Genomic DNA, 15,973 nt, shown 5'->3' with positions numbered 1-15,973 from the left:
TCGGTGGAGAATGCGTACTATAATTCAAACGCAATAATGTACGCTAACGAGAATCCCTACATGTTAAATAAAATGAAAAAATATGTATATTTGTCACTATTAGAAGTAACAAAACTGTTTTGTTTATCATATTTGTCCCTTCTTAATTTTGCATGAGCACTCAGTTCATGTCACATATATAGTTGATGCTAAATATATTTTTCAAACAAAATTTACTTCTAGCCAAAGTATTTTATAGCAACACGCACGATTTTGTTTCCTGTAATGAAATTCAAAGAATTGCTGACCAGCAGGCCAGGTTTCTTGAAACAAGTAATTGTTTTCCTTGATTGTAAAGACGCATGTAACTCGTCTTCGATTATAAGTTGCATGCTGTTATGTATGTTAGAAATTATTTTTTCACAATAGTTCAGGGGTGTCCAACACATGGCACGCGTGCCAAAAGTGGCACGCAGAGCATTTGGAAATGACACACAAGCTTTTGCAAACATTCAGAAGTAAACTTTAGGATTTGTCACGTAATTAAATTTGTTTCAATTGATTCTTCTTTGCCTATATTCTAACTTTAGTAAAGATTATCAGCAGTAAAGTTACACAACCCACTATTCTAATTGTTCGTTTTTTGACAAAACTTAAGTTGCAAACTATTTTTATCTTGTGTCGCATAAGCACAATAAAAGGTTTCTGGAGTATCATAAACAAGTTTACTCGCATTATTAAAGACATACTTTTTTAACCATTTTATAGGATTCTACATATTGGCCAAATATTCGGATTGAGTCCGTACCTTTAAGACGTTTAAGACATGGTTTAGAAAAAGTATTAAACATTGGCACGCGAGTATATTTTGAAACCAAAATCATCACGGCGGTGTGTTCGAGTTGGACACCCCTGCAATAGTTGATTCATTGGCTACAATGTGATGTTAATGGAAACAATTGTTACTAATTTAAATAACTTTACCCAGCAGTTTGTATGTTGAAGTGTGTTGTTTTTATTTTGCTAAAAGTGTAACAAAACGTAACCAATTTGTTGGCTTGCGTTGCAGAACAGATTGTAGCAGATACATTGTGCATTTTCGTTTACCTATTCATAACCGTTTCGTTCTACTATATTTCACAGCAAAAGTTTCACCACACAAGAAGGGTTACATGCACCACAGTGACTGAAATTTGAAATTTAAATTGGATTTCGAAACATGCGCTAGAAATGGCATTAGAACAGAACTGTAGATTCACCATAACCACTTCATGCAAGATTCAACTCGTCGCTGATGGCCTGCTTTGGTTTCAGTCGGGTGAGTCGAATTGCTTCCTGTAATACGGGAACGTGCACTGCACAACTGATTACTCACTTAAGGAATTTTCAGTAGCAAGCTAAAGCTAGTGGGCAGGTTGAATAATTTCTGTACTGGACGATATCATAATGTTTATCACGCAGAGGTTTAATAGTTACCAATGGTCTGTTGAGGTTGTGTGCATAACCTAAGCTTTAAAAAATGTAAATGAACCAAGCTAAACGTCAATTCACAAATTAAAACTAAACAGAGGTGTCAAACTCAGTCTCTACACAAAACACAATTAATTGTTTGTTTCCAAATGTTAGCGTTCTAAACATAGCAGTTTTATGATGAAGATCTAGTGGTATTTTACCTCTAACTTATGGTTTACTAGTGCAACCTATGGTACTATATTTTTGTGCATATTGTGCTAAAACTGTAATAACATGTAACCTATTTGTTGGCTTGCGCCGCACAATAGTTGGTAGCAGGCACTTCGTGCCAATTCAGAAACCGTTTCGTTCTACTATTTTTGCAGTGAAAAGTTCACCACACAGGAAAGGGGGGTTCCAATGCGCCACAGCAATTGAATAGATGTTTGCAATCTAAATTGGATCAAAGCGTGCGCTAGCAAATTGTTCAGCCAATTTGGCATTGTTCAAACAATGGTCTGTTGAGTGCATAATATCAAGAAAGAACTTTTAAAAATGTAATGAAGCAAGCAAAACGTAAATTAATCCTACACATGTGGGTAATAGTTAACGAAGATTTGGCGTGAAAGTTTTAATCGCATGTGTAATTGTATCTAACCCACATAATTGTTGCTGCACATGAATACTAAAATTATTTCATTCGTGATTATTTTATCAAATGACCTTGACAGGTTAAATAAAATTAGCAAATGTTTACAATTCTACATATGATTTTGAGAGTGTTATTTTGTCTCATCTTATGATGGCTTGTTTGTTGCACATATTTGGTTAAGTAACTGTATGAACCATTTGTCAGTGGCCCAACCAGTTGTTTGGCCTAGTTTCTAAAAAATACAAATGACCATTGTAATCGGACACGCTGGAAAGTTGTTGCACAGCTGACTGCCACATAGCGAAGTCAGTTGATGCCAGTTAGCTTAAAATTTCATTTAAGAAATAGATTTGGTTTTGCAAATAGTTCTCGATACCAACACTTTCATCAAGCAATAGCTATATTATCACACAAATTTAAACCCGCTTGAAGTTTCGGCGTGGACTTCGAAAACTCAAACAATATCTGCAACACAGCTTTAGCAAAACATGCCGTTTAACTTTTGTTTTGGTGAGCCAATCATTTACCCAATCCCATTTGCAAAGATGTTCAGTTGTTAACTCATAGTCAATAAGATGAACAGAACAACCTACAGGAAAGTATTTCATTGCAATACACACAGCTTCATGTTTTCAAAGAACGATGTAACGTACCAAAGTCGGCTCAGAATATTTCTGTTTAAATTCATTTTAATTGGTTGATATTAGGAAAATTAGGACCCAATGTTTGTTTCAACACTTCAACTTTGACATGCAATGTTTTTGTTGACCCTTGATTACGTTTTGCAAAAATGTCATGGCCCATCGGCTTACAACATGGCAAAGTTTCTATTTTATGGACTTAAAGTCCCGTGAAAGTATTAAACGATTTTTTTGGGTGGAAATAAGAGCTGAAAAAGAAATTGAGTTAAGACAATATTTGGGTTGGATTTAGCATTAGGTGTAAATAATTTTATTTTGTGGTTATGGTTCCACCGCAGTATAGTGAGTCTGTTTGGCTCTATCCGTCATCTCAACAACACGAAACCTTACGTTAAATATTTAAGTAAGTATTTTGAGGAGTGAAATTTACGAAATCATGCGTGCAGTCATTTAGCAAAACAAGCCAACAAAGCAAACTAATTGCGATAAAAAAAAAAAATTTTTTTGCGAAAGATATTTTGATCAGTCTATCAGGTGCAATGTGCAACTTTACCTGTAGCAAGTTTATCCTTAGGCCCGTTTACACTATACGTAGTGCGCCTGCCTATCGTTTTGTATCGGTTTGCGCGCATATTGTGAGGGTATATGTGCGTAAAAGTTTTTTAGTTTTGTCAACTATAATTATAAGTTAATTGAGAAAAACATGATATGTGCCAATATAAAAAAATTACGTAGAGCATTTCATTTAGTAAACTCTAGTACGCACCGAAAATTGCAGTTTAAACGGAAGTGATGGTAAGCTCAGGTGCCACATAGTATAGTGTAAACCAGGATTTAGGGTAAGGACATATAAGTTGAAATATGTATTACGTAACCAAAGGCGCCGAACACGGGTATGCCACACGTTTCACAACCAATGAATTATTCGCATTCATTACAATCATGGCAATTGTAACGTCTTCAAAAAGCATTGGAATTTGAACATTAAAGGGTGGTAAAAAAATAAAACGAAAGTGTGGGCGCTCGCTTACGGGAGAAGGGGGAACACCGCTGTCGCGGCACAAAAGTTGGTACTTATAAAAGTTAACGTGTTAGCTTGTCAAACGTTTCTGGCAGTTTAGGACATCGTTTGAAGTGCACTAAACTTTGAAGTTAATAATGCGTCACATACGATTCACTGCGTTAAATATGCGACACGTTCACTAGAAAAACCGGTGTGTTGTAACAACACGCCAATTTTGAAGCCGTATACAACACACGACACACCGAGCCGTGTTGTGAGGCGGTGTGTTGTTTGGAGGTGTGTTGTTCAACAACACGCCTGCCGTGTCGTCGAACAGCACACTTGCCGTGTCGTCAAACTGCACGCCTGCCGTGTCGTCGAAAAGCACACTTGCCGTGTCGTCGAACAGCACACCAGACGTGCCGTCGAACAGCACACCAGACGTGTCGTCAAACTGCACGCCTGCCGTGTCGTCGAACAGCACACTTGCCGTGTCGTCGAACAGCACACCAGACGTGTCGTCGAACAGCACACTTGCCGTGTCGTCAAACAGCACACCAGACGTGTCGTCAAACAGCACACCTGTAGTGTTGCCTACCACTGCAGTTTCACGACACACCTAGTGTGTCGTTCAAACACACTACCTCATAGAACACGCATGTTGCGTGTTGCCAAGAGTAAGTATCAAACCACAATAGAGCAAATACCGTGTTGCTTTTATTACATGGTGCAGAAAGGAACAGTGCATAATAAATAAGAAAGAAAAGTTATCAAAGAACAAAAATAAGGAACACTGGATATAAAAAAAAGCTAAAAACACTTAACACTGCGTATAAAAAAACAAATTGAACAGTGGATAGATAAAAAATGAACAGTAAATATACAAAAAAAATTGAACAGTGGATAGATAAAAAATGAACAGTAAATATACAAAAAAAAAATTGAACAGTGGATAGATAAAAAATGAACAGTAAATATACAAAAAAAATTGAACAGCGAATGTAAAAAAGAACACAAAAAACAGTTGCGGCACAGTGATTTTTTTTACAGTAATTGATTAAACGTACAAACTAAAAGTTAAACCCAGCCCTTTTTAATTTGCCATAAAAGGTCTCGACCTTGCTGGGTCTAAGCACCCTTTTTTTGTGGGAGGCCTGCAAACTATATGCCCCATGTTCTTTTAAAATGAGGTCCTCCACAAAGTAGGAGAAGTTTTTAACCTCCTTGGGGTATTCGATATTGAAGGCATAATGACATGCAAACCACAGGGTTACACAATAAAAAATTGAGGTATCCTTTAGTTCGGCGATGCACATAGCATCTACCCACAAAAAAGCTTGAAGTATCCGGCCATCATCTTCATTCAGAACAATACACGGATACTTAGGCATGTTTCCAGGTTGGTCCTGTCAATAAAATAGCCAATATTACACCATCTTTAGACAAACATACAAATTGTAATACCTTTTTTTTGTAAGTAATACATGGAAACAAGTATTTTAGAGCTTTAAGTAGACTTAATACAATTTCCTACCTTTGCCAATAAAAAAATGCTCCTGCTCTGCTTTTGAGCCACTTCTTTCTCTGCGTGTCTCAGCAGAGCTAGCATTTGTTTGCCAGATGGTTCCTCATCATCTGGCACATTAATTGTGTCATTTGTCTTTATAAGGCTGCAAAACAACATATGTTAAAAAAAGTTGAAATGTAATATAAAATATGACATATGCAATAGTATTTACATGTTGAAGATTTCTTCCTGTTTTTCTTTGCTATATTCTTCTAAATCCGAAATGGTGGGGGATAACAGAAAGCCACCAAGTGCAATTATCTACAAACAATAAAATAGGTGTCACAAATAACAACCAAAACTCCTAAACAGATAACGCTTTTTTAGAGTGAAACTACAATATAAATTTTGCTTGTACAGATTCAGCAATCATAATATTCATTGAATATTTACCACATAAGGCTTTTGGAGGAATCCAAATTCTTTAAAAGTTTCCTCCATTTTCCGTGGTGTTTCTGTTATCCACTTTTTAAAAAGTGGAGCCAATTGCCTAATAAGGTTTCGTACATGATTCTGCAAGAAATTACAGTGTTACTAACAATATGTATGAGCGAATGTTTATAAAATTTACCTGGCGACTTCGCAATTTGGAAATTTCTTTTTTGATTTCCATTTTTAAAGATGAGAGCAAGCTCTCATTTTTGTCTCTATCTTCTGCCAGAAAGCCCACAATTTCACCTGAGGTAGGCAAAGTGTTTGAAGTGGAGCCATGTTTTGTCCTTTTGTGGTTCCGGACACTTTGGCTCAGATCTTTTTTTAGACGAGCCTAGACAAAAAATATGCTTCACTGATCCTGTAAAGTACTAAGAACCTACACATATTCAAAAACATACATGTCGATGCATTGCCCCTGGGTGGACAAAAGGATCTTCCAACTGAGGAAACCTTTTAATTAGGTGCAGGCATAGTTTGTCATAGTCATTCGACAAATCATGCTTCATGGTTAAAAAAAATCTTGCAGATTCTCGGATTAACTTTGAACGGACCACTGGAATCCTGTTGTTTTCTTCCGCTTCCAAAATCTCTTTTGAGTACAGTGGATATGGAATATCCACTGGCAAGCTTCTATCTTTGTTTTGAGTGGACACAGCCACATTTTCAATGTTTCTTAAACATGATGGCTGCGTCTGCAAACTCTGCATTTCACAACTTGCCGATGTTGTTGTTTTATTCTAAGTAATTTATTATTGTAAGACAATATTGGCATGTGGCAATAACTGTTGCAGTAACAAAGTCAACTTACTTGACTGAACTCCTTGATGGCTTTCATTACTTTTAAGCACTTTCCGATTGGCCTGTAACATTTCGCAATATAAACTGCATGTCTAAAGAACCATAAGAATGGGAAGATAACTTACTTGATACCAAGTTTTTCCAACGTCCATTCTGTGACCTCACCAATTGTGTCATCATCAATTCCTTCATCTAACAACACAGTAACCAAGAAATACATTATGTGTTATTGAAAAAGTTCTCTTTGATTACCAAACTACAAATAAACTTGGCATGACAATATAAAAAGTGTCATTAATATCTGTTTGTAGTCATTTCCGTAATTTGCACAACATTTTGAAATTATACTGACCTTTCATGGTGGTTGCAACATCACCAAGTCCACATTTGTTAAAAAGATCAAAAACAGTTAAATTACTCATTTTCATGTATCAACGCTTGCTTACTTATCGCACTTCAAAGTCTCAAATAAAGAAGCGAAAATAAAGAAGCGAAAATGTTTCGCGCGTTCCCGCCTTAACGGTTGGTTGATTTTGAACGTTTTTCATGTAGAAAGTTAACAGTTAAGACATCAAAAATATAACTTTAGCGGTATGTTTTATGTCTGTTTTGATTGCAATTTTTGTATTTAAAAAAAATTAATCTTTTATGTGTTACAGTGTATTTTTTGTTTGTTTATATGTGACCTGTGAAGTCACGTGACCTGTGAAGTCACGTGACCGACGAAGTCACGTGATACATGCCAACAAGCAATCAATAAACTGCACTGGTGCACAGTTTACATTACACCGTACGGTCGTTGTCTAACGTTAAGTCATGGCACTTTTTAGATGTTCAATATGTTTGTATGAAACATTGGAAGTGGAACTTTATTATCAGCATGTAATGAATTTTCATCGCTATGATAGCCGATTTAAAGTGAAGTGTACCCAATGTGGCAGGGTGTATCGGAAGGCAAAATCTTTTCAACAACATATGCGCAGGGTTCACAAACTTCACAACTTGCAAACCAATCAGTTAATTCCAGCAACTAGTCCCGAACAAAACGAGGTTCCGAATCAAAGTGGCGATGAAAGCATTCTACCAATCTCAGGCAGTCCTTTCAAAATTGATTACAACACAGAATTTGCAAAGTTTTTACTTTTGCTTAAAGCCAGGCATTCTATGAATGATTCTTCCATTGATGATGTTGTATCTTCACTGGATACATTTATAAAGAGCCTCACCAACAGCCTCCAGGAAAATTTAATGCGGGCATACCTAAATGATAGGTTAAGCCTTACAAAGATACAAGAAATTTGTACTGCTGATGAAGCAACAAACTTGCTTTCGTCAAGTTTATCAAGTGGGCCACAAAGAATGAAATTCTACAATCAAAAGTTTCGGTTAATTGTAAGTTTATTAATACATACTTATAAGATATATATGACGAAAGGTGTTTAAATTATTTTTTTTTGCTCCAGGAGCCGTTAACGATAAATCTGGGTCATCGATTTGTGTGGAGTTACAAGAAAATTTCTGCCAAACAATCAAGTTCCCAAAAAGTGATTAAAAAAAGACTTTTAAAACAGAAGCCTGAAAATTTTTATTACATCCCCGTTCTTAAGACTATTGAGGTAAGTCATTGTAAAATCCCTAATCCATAAAGTAAAGAAATAATGTTAAACACATTACAGAGTCTTCTATGCAATCCAGACGTTTTGTTTGAAACTGAAGATCAAAGAATGGCCACCGAAGGCCTGTCTGATTATTGTGATGGACTATTTTTCAGATGCAACCCTTTATTTAGAAATCATCCAACAGCCTTGCAAATTGTTGGGTATTATGATGACATTGAAGTTGCAAATGCCCTTGGATCAAAAGCAACTAAGCATAAACTTGGTACCATACAAATAATATGCATTGTGCAAATCAGTTTAATTTTTACTTCTCCATTTTAAATGTTTGTTTAGGATGTTTTTATTGGATGTTGACAAACCTAAGACCCAAGTATAGATCTGCCAACCATACAATACAACTATTTGCAGTAGCAAAAACTTCATACATCAAAAAATATGGTATTGATCGGATTTTAAAGCCTTTTGTTGATGATCTAAACCTTTTGTCATCAGTAAGTGTGCATTATTAATTTAAAAAAAAGTCAAGTACTTACTTTGTAAAAACTTATTTACCACATATTTAACTTTTTTTATCAGGAAAATGGCATCACAATTAAAACATTTAATGGCAATCAAGTTATTCGTGGTGGTCTTTTAGCGTTCTTAGGAGATACCCCAGCCCAAAATCTTGTTGGGGGATTTAAAGAAGGGGTTGGTTGTGCAACAAGGATGTGCAGAACCTGCTACTGTTCAAAAACCACTGAATCAAATGAAATGGTTAATGGGGTAATATCACATTTGAGGAATGTTAACGATATTTAAAACCTGAAACTATACTTTGTGTTGCAGTTTTGTCATACAAATTTCACCCCAAGAAGTATTACTGATCATATCCAGCACTGCTCTGATATTTGTGATCCATCACTGAGTATGGGTGCCTCAACTTACTGGTCTAAATTTTTGGGAGTGAACAGGCTTTCCATTTTAAATGATGTGAAGTACTTCGATTTGTGTCAGTGCTTGCCACATGATTTAATGCATGTGGTGTATGAGGGTGTTGTACCTTATGAAATTAAGCTTGCTCTACGGAAGTTCATTGATGAAATGCAATTGTTCACAATTGCCTGGTTTAATGAACAAGTGGCAGAAATGGATTTGTATGGCTGTGAAAATACAGACCGGCCATCACCTTTGGATCGAAGAGTTATTAATGCAGATGGCCATAAGCTTAACCAATCAGGTATTAAGATACCACTTAACTTCTTATTTGCAAAAATAATTAATTACAGTAGTTGCAAAAAATAATATGTTTTTAGCTGCTCAAACAATCACTTTGTGCAACATACTTCCATTCATACTTGGAAAAATAGCTCCACATGATGATCCAAATTGGAAGTGCCTCAGATTGCTTCTTCAGATAGCCAATTTTTGCCTGGCCATAAAATTTTCATGTGAAGACGTTGGTATTTTAGCTTCACTGATTGAAGAGCATCATACCCTGTTTGTCCACTTGTATGGTCAAGAATGTGTCACACCCAAATTTCACTACATGGTCCATTTGCCAAATCAAATTGTTCAGTAAGTAAGAGTGTTTTGTATTTAATGCAAAAAATGCAACTAATATGTTTTTAGATTTGGACCACTTCGAAATCAATGGTGTATGAGATTTGAAGCTAAACATCATTTCTTTAAGAAAGCAATGTGTAACCGAAGTTTTAAAAATGTGGCACACACACTTGCATATCATCATCAACATTATTCTTGTTTAAATGCTGTGAGCAAAGGACATCAGATCACAAACTTTTTGAGTAAAGGCATACAAAACACAACAGGTAGTTTAAAATTTTTGGGTTGTAACTTTTTTTATTCTCATTAATTTTTTTAGGAGCTCGGAACATTGAAAGCAATGAAGAGTTGGACATGAGACTGGCTGATTTATTTTTAGATGCTGATCAGGGCCTTGTAGAGTAAGTTATAAATAATACTTCGCACATAATGCTTAAAATAAGAAAATGCAACCTTGTTTGCAGATTAATGGACGTTCAGTTCAATGGGATTGTTTGGGATTCTAGAGATGTAGTGTGTTTAAATGAAGGAGGGGGAGAGGATTATCCAGATTTTGCAAAAATAATGTCAATATACTTGGTTTAACCACCAAGTTGTGTTGCTTCTGCAAAAATTAACAACTGAAAGTTTTTCATCTGCATTTTTGGCATATAGTGTAAGCAGTACAGAGGACACATTTGTTCAGTTTTTACAAGACATACCATTGTGGTTTCCATTGCATTCTAAAAAATGTGATGATAAAGTGTATGTGAAACTTGTTAATTCTACAAGCATTGAATCCTTTTAGTAAGTTTTGTTGGTAATGGTTGCATATTTTTGTGAGCAGTGTATAAAATCCTTGTTTAGTTTTTTGTGTTATTTTTTTATGTCACCATTGCATTCCGAGAAATGTGATAAAAAGTGTTTGTAAAACTTGTTATACTTCTACAAGCAATAAAACCTTCCAGTGAGTTTTGTCGGTAACGGTTGTGCTGTTTTGTATGTTTGTATGACCTCGTCTTTGCATTCTTTTGTTGGTAAATACAAATACAGATTTTCAAAATTGAATTGTTTACTTGGTTAATATAGTGCTTGGCGCAAACAACACGCTAAGTGTGTAGACAGGCCATCTAGACTAGAAAACAACACACCGCCCGTGTTACCTGCAGCATGCGGCGTGTTGTTTATCAAATTCGCGGTGATTTAACTCGGCTGTCGCGACAAGAACACACCGTAAGTGTGGTTGAAGCACACCATTCTGCTCACATTGATCAAAAGTGTTGCAAATATTAATACTCTTCAATTAATACTCAATTTACTACTATTAGCCTTATTATCAATTTTCTCACTTCAAGTCAATCAAGAGAAAAAAGAACCTAAAAGCCGTTTCGTGCGTTCCCGCCGTTACGGTTGAGTGATTCCAAAGTCAAAAGGAAAGCAACAAAACAACACGGCGGCGTGTTGTTCTGTGTTCCTAGACTTAAAACGGATCACCTTGACCTTGAAACGACACACCTGGCGTGTTGTCTGTCCTGTGCGGCGTGTCGTTAAGCGAATACACATCGATTATCGCGGTAACAACACACCTGCCGTGTTCTTAAGACACACCGTTAGTATGGTTGAAACACATCGGCGTGTTGAAACAACACACTGGTTTTTCTAGTGTTGTAAACGAAACAAACGATTTTATAACGTATAAAACGATTTTGCTGGGCCAGAAGTGTACGGGCTTTGTTACGTGAAAACAAAGCATTTTTGACGTCATTTTGTGACGTCATATACATGGCATACCCGGGAAGTCGGCGCCTATGTACGTGACTATTTATTTGTCATTTTTTTCTACGTTTGCGGACGTAAAACGTTCAACTAAAATTTGTTTAGAACATTTTAGGAATTATTATTCCTTTGTTTCTAACCGAAGTAAATTATAAAATGCTAAAATCATGTTTCATATTACAGCACTCGTACGTCAAATAATTGTTGAAAATACATATTACTTAATTAACTAACTTGAAGAGAAATGGGTTCTCAAGATTTGTGTTCTGAGCAGAGTAATATTTGCGAGAAAATGTTTATCGAAAGTGAAAATCAACAACAACATACGATTCAAGCCAACAGTAAGAAGTCCTATCGATGTAATATTTGTGAGAAAAAAATCAGCACACGTGGAAATTTGAATAAACACTTGTTGATTCACACCAAAGAGAAAACCCATCGATGTAACGTTTGTGAAAAAACATTTAGCCAACGTTGTACTTTAAAAAAACACATGTTTTCTCACAGCAGTGAGAAACCACATCAATGTGATATTTGTAAAAGAACATTTGCCCAACGAGAACTTTTGAAAAGGCACATGTTTATTCACACAAATGAGAAACCTTATCGATGTGATGTTTGTGAGAAAAGCTTCACTGCAAACGGAGCTTTAAAAAAACACATGAGGAGTCACACCAATGAGAAACCTTATCAATGTAACATTTGTGAGAAAAGATTTATTGGCTGTGGAAATTTGAAATCACACATTATGACACACACCAACGAGAAACCCTATATATGTGAAATATGTGGAAAACGAAGCAGACAAGTTGGAGATTTGAAAAAACACATGATGACCCACACCAATGAGAAACCTCATCGATGTAATGTTTGTGAAAAAAGTTTTGCCTTAAGTGGAACTTTGAAAGTTCACATGTTAATACACAACAACGAGAAACCCCATCAGTGTCATGTCTGTGGAAAAAGATGTCGCCAACATGGAGATTTGAAGAAACACATGATGACTCACACTAAAGAGAAAATCCATCATTGTGATCTTTGTCATAAAGGCTTTGCCCATTTGGAATATTTGAAAAAACACATGCTGACTCACACAAAAGAGAAACCCTATCGTTGCCATTTTTGTGAAAAACGATTTGCCCAAAATAGAGTTTTGAAAAAGCATATATTGAATCATACCAACTGCAAACCCCATGTAATGTGTCGATGTAATGTTTGTGAAAAATTTTTTTCCCAACGAGGCAGTTTGAAAGCACACATGTTGGCACACACCAATGAAAAGCCGTATCGATGTGATGTATGTGAAAAAACATTTTCCCAACGAGGACATTTGAAAAGACACACGTTGACACACACCATTGAAAAACCCTACCAATGTAATGTTTGTGAAAAAAAATTTCGCCGAAACGGAGATTTGAAAAAACACATGATGACTCACGCTAAAGATAAACCCTAATTATTGTGATGTTTGTGAAAAACAATTTGCACAAGATGAAAGTTCAAAAATTCACTTGTTACAACACACAAAAGAAAAAAAAACATTGATGTTTTGTTTATGAAATAAGATTCAGTCCGATGTGGGATTTGACAAATGTATGTTGACACACAGCAAGAAGTAACTTAAATGATGTGATTGTAAAAAAATGTTTTTGTAGGAAATTTGTTAAACTACAACAAAAGTTGGAAACAAATTTAAACCCAGATAACATTATTTTGTGTTTTCTTTTGGCTTTACGTGCAAAGTTTTAACTATAAATTAAACATGCATTTCTTGAAACTCATCAGTGCTTTCAGTGGCAAAGTTTTAACATGTTGAGTATGTATCTTAATATACTTTACCCAGCTCAATGCTTGTTGGTGATTATCATTTAAATTTAGAAAAACAATAAGTCATATATTCTTAAAGTTTTAAAAATAGATATTTCACCTTTACATCATCATCACTATCTTAAGAACAAATATATCACATATTAGTAAAACAGTATACATTAAAGAACTGTAAAAAATGCATGAAATTAATATTTAAAACGAACGTTTTCACCTGAAATCAACACACAGTAAACTAGACTAGTATGGTTGTCATTTTTATCATATTTTTATTCAAGACGAAGCTAAAATGTATTGTTGGTGCATAATACAAATATCAACAAAACAAACGCTTGATTTAAAGCTTAACAGATAGTTTACTTTTTGCAGAATTTTGTCTGGTTTGCAAAAATATCATTTAAATTAAACTCAATGGCAGTTTACATCACATACAAAACTGAAAAAAAAAATGAAGTTGTGTGGTTAACAAAATATAATTATTTCTAAAGTGATGCTGCAAAAAGGGTATGGACAAGTTGGAAAGGTAAAAGAATGACACCAACTAGAAGCTAAAAATCAGAATAGTCACACAGCCAGAGTATATAGATGTGAAAACAATTTTCAAGGAGACTAACATGCATTTTAATGTCTTATGTTTAAGACTGTATTAGTGCAACATTCATCAGAAGCATTGGATGAATTGACCTAAAGGCTGAGACAAATATAAACTGGATAGTACTGAACAAGTGTAAGATTTGTAATAATCAGAAATGATTGGTGTATTAGCGCAAAAAAAAAACTTTTTGTTCCCCTTTTTATTAAAAAATATCTTATCAGTTGTATAGTGTGGAACGACATTGAAAAGCATCTACGAAAAAATAAATTGTCCATAGTAATAATGCACCTCAATATTTAATAGTGATATAAAAGGCCTAAAGAAACAAACAATGTATATATATATATATATATATTGTCAACAGTTGTTTTAATAACAGAAAATGAATGCCATTCAGCGCATTTCATAGCTATACTGACAAAACCACTATCCGATCTCTTAGTGTAGCAGCCGAAAGTTTACACATTGCAACAACTGTGCTATCCATTTTTGCAACATATTAATTTGGCTGTTTATTAATTTCCAATTTGGAATTTCATTTCAATATTATGATTGTCTCTGTGATTTTAAATTTATACTAAAGATAAATATAACAACCCACTTTAAAGCTGCATTCATTTTCAACCCAACAATTACGAGTAAAAATTTATTATGTTGTGGGTACAAACGATGTTGAAGAACGTAAAAACATAACATCCAAAATAACCTGTTCAGTCTGTGGTATTTAAAAAGAACATGAATTTGCAACACATAAGTTTAAAAAGAGTAAAAAATCTTAATGGCCATCCAACTTCTGTATCATAACAATTACAATTAGGCCAGTAATGCAGCAACAGTTAATGAGAAATTTAATGCCTTAACATGCAATAATGTAACATTTTTTAAATAAAAAAGGAATAAAAATTATCTACAAATACCACAGATAACTATCTAGAACTAGGTTATTACATTTATCAGATGGGGGAATGCAAATAATATTTATTTATTTCCCAGACCTGTGTAAGTAAGCAAAGTAGAACAACGTTACAAAAAATTGCTGTAAAAGCAAAGATTTTAGTTGTAAGTTAATCAAAGCAAATTACATAAGTTCTTTTTTACCAGGGAGCTTCATTTACAATTGAAGAATTTTCAATATATTTCCATGTTGTTTATCACCAAAGTAGTAAGAAGGTACAAACCCAAAAGATGTATGACCAATAGTTGTTGTAAAACATCATCCATTCATATCCAGTGGACCTGTTAAAAATAAAATAAAAACTGTTTACAAATTTTGTGTGAAAGTTGTGCTCAAAAATGATAAAACTTGTAATAATTGTTTCAAAACTTATGCAAAATGAAACGTGTCACTGCAAACATACACAGGTGACAAACCTGTGATTGATTACATCAAAGGTTCCCAACCTTTGGCAATGAATTCCTTCGTTGACAATTCAAAACATTTTCATTCCTCCCCCCATGGACTACATAATGGTAGCTTAATCATACAAAAAATCTTTTAAAATTGGATCTTTATCAACTTTACAGATTGTTTGCCCAGAGTTGAAGTGTCTCTTTACAAACCAGATGTAAATTACAAATTTAAGTAAATACTCCTCTCAAGCTTCCCAAATTGGAAAGCGCTGGAAAAGAAGAGAGATTTTCGTCTTCATTCAATAAGTTCTTCTGCATGAGATTTCATTCATTTCAATCTTTCATTCACATTCGCTTTTCTTTCCAAATCTAATGTACACATATCATGACAACTTATTTTGTTCTGCACTGGTCTTTTATTGCTGCCCTGAAAGAGTTTTCATGGAAGGTAGGATGTCAATTTTAATGCTGGATGTGCAAATTCTATTTTTTGTTTGTTTCAGTTTTGCTACAAAAATATTTAAACCAGTAAGTCCCAACCTGGCGTTCGCGGACCCCCAAGGGGTCCGTGAGATGGTTTCAGGGGGTCCGTGGAGGCAAACATTTTTGGAACCAATAACCAACAGTAAAATGTGTGTAACTTTTCCAACCGTTTTTACAATCCTGCATACAAGTGCAGACTGTTTATCAAATCTTTGGGTCAGAAAAAAAATACTCTTTTGTGATTGTTATCTCCATTGTGACATCAAAACACA

General features: G+C 34.8%; 3 protein-coding genes and 1 pseudogene across 3 annotated transcripts; 3 read left to right on the top strand and 1 right to left on the bottom strand.

Moving 5' to 3' along the window:
• Nucleotides 1–15,973, top strand: part of LOC145218176 (uncharacterized) — a 280,341-nt pseudogene that overhangs the window by 240,810 nt on the left and 23,558 nt on the right.
• Nucleotides 4,423–6,988, bottom strand: LOC145217679 (uncharacterized). The gene is made up of 9 exons (XM_080085017.1): nucleotides 6,880–6,988; nucleotides 6,653–6,719; nucleotides 6,538–6,589; nucleotides 6,128–6,466; nucleotides 5,866–6,060; nucleotides 5,688–5,807; nucleotides 5,467–5,555; nucleotides 5,262–5,397; nucleotides 4,423–5,133 (listed from the first exon to the last, which is right to left on the bottom strand). Exons 1-9 carry the CDS (start codon nucleotides 6,953–6,955, stop codon nucleotides 4,798–4,800), a joined length of 1,410 nt encoding a protein of 469 aa, XP_079941143.1. The 5' UTR covers nucleotides 6,956–6,988; the 3' UTR covers nucleotides 4,423–4,797.
• On the top strand, nucleotides 7,203–10,642 carry LOC145217675 (uncharacterized). Its single transcript, XM_080085014.1, has 10 exons — nucleotides 7,203–7,919; nucleotides 7,991–8,143; nucleotides 8,204–8,408; nucleotides 8,480–8,637; nucleotides 8,723–8,911; nucleotides 8,975–9,365; nucleotides 9,442–9,703; nucleotides 9,758–9,957; nucleotides 10,011–10,092; nucleotides 10,156–10,642. The coding sequence occupies exons 1-10, from the start codon at nucleotides 7,344–7,346 to the stop codon at nucleotides 10,274–10,276; spliced, it is 2,337 nt and encodes a 778-aa protein (XP_079941140.1). The 5' UTR covers nucleotides 7,203–7,343; the 3' UTR covers nucleotides 10,277–10,642.
• Nucleotides 11,473–13,393, top strand: LOC145217682 (uncharacterized). Its single transcript, XM_080085021.1, has one exon. The coding sequence runs from the start codon at nucleotides 11,691–11,693 to the stop codon at nucleotides 12,900–12,902; it is 1,212 nt and encodes a 403-aa protein (XP_079941147.1). The 5' UTR covers nucleotides 11,473–11,690; the 3' UTR covers nucleotides 12,903–13,393.

Source organism: Phallusia mammillata, chromosome 3 (assembly GCF_965637545.1).
Source record: "Phallusia mammillata chromosome 3, kaPhaMamm4.hap1.1, whole genome shotgun sequence".
NCBI lineage: Eukaryota > Metazoa > Chordata > Ascidiacea > Phlebobranchia > Ascidiidae > Phallusia > Phallusia mammillata.
This window is presented reverse-complemented; position numbering and strand designations above follow the sequence as displayed.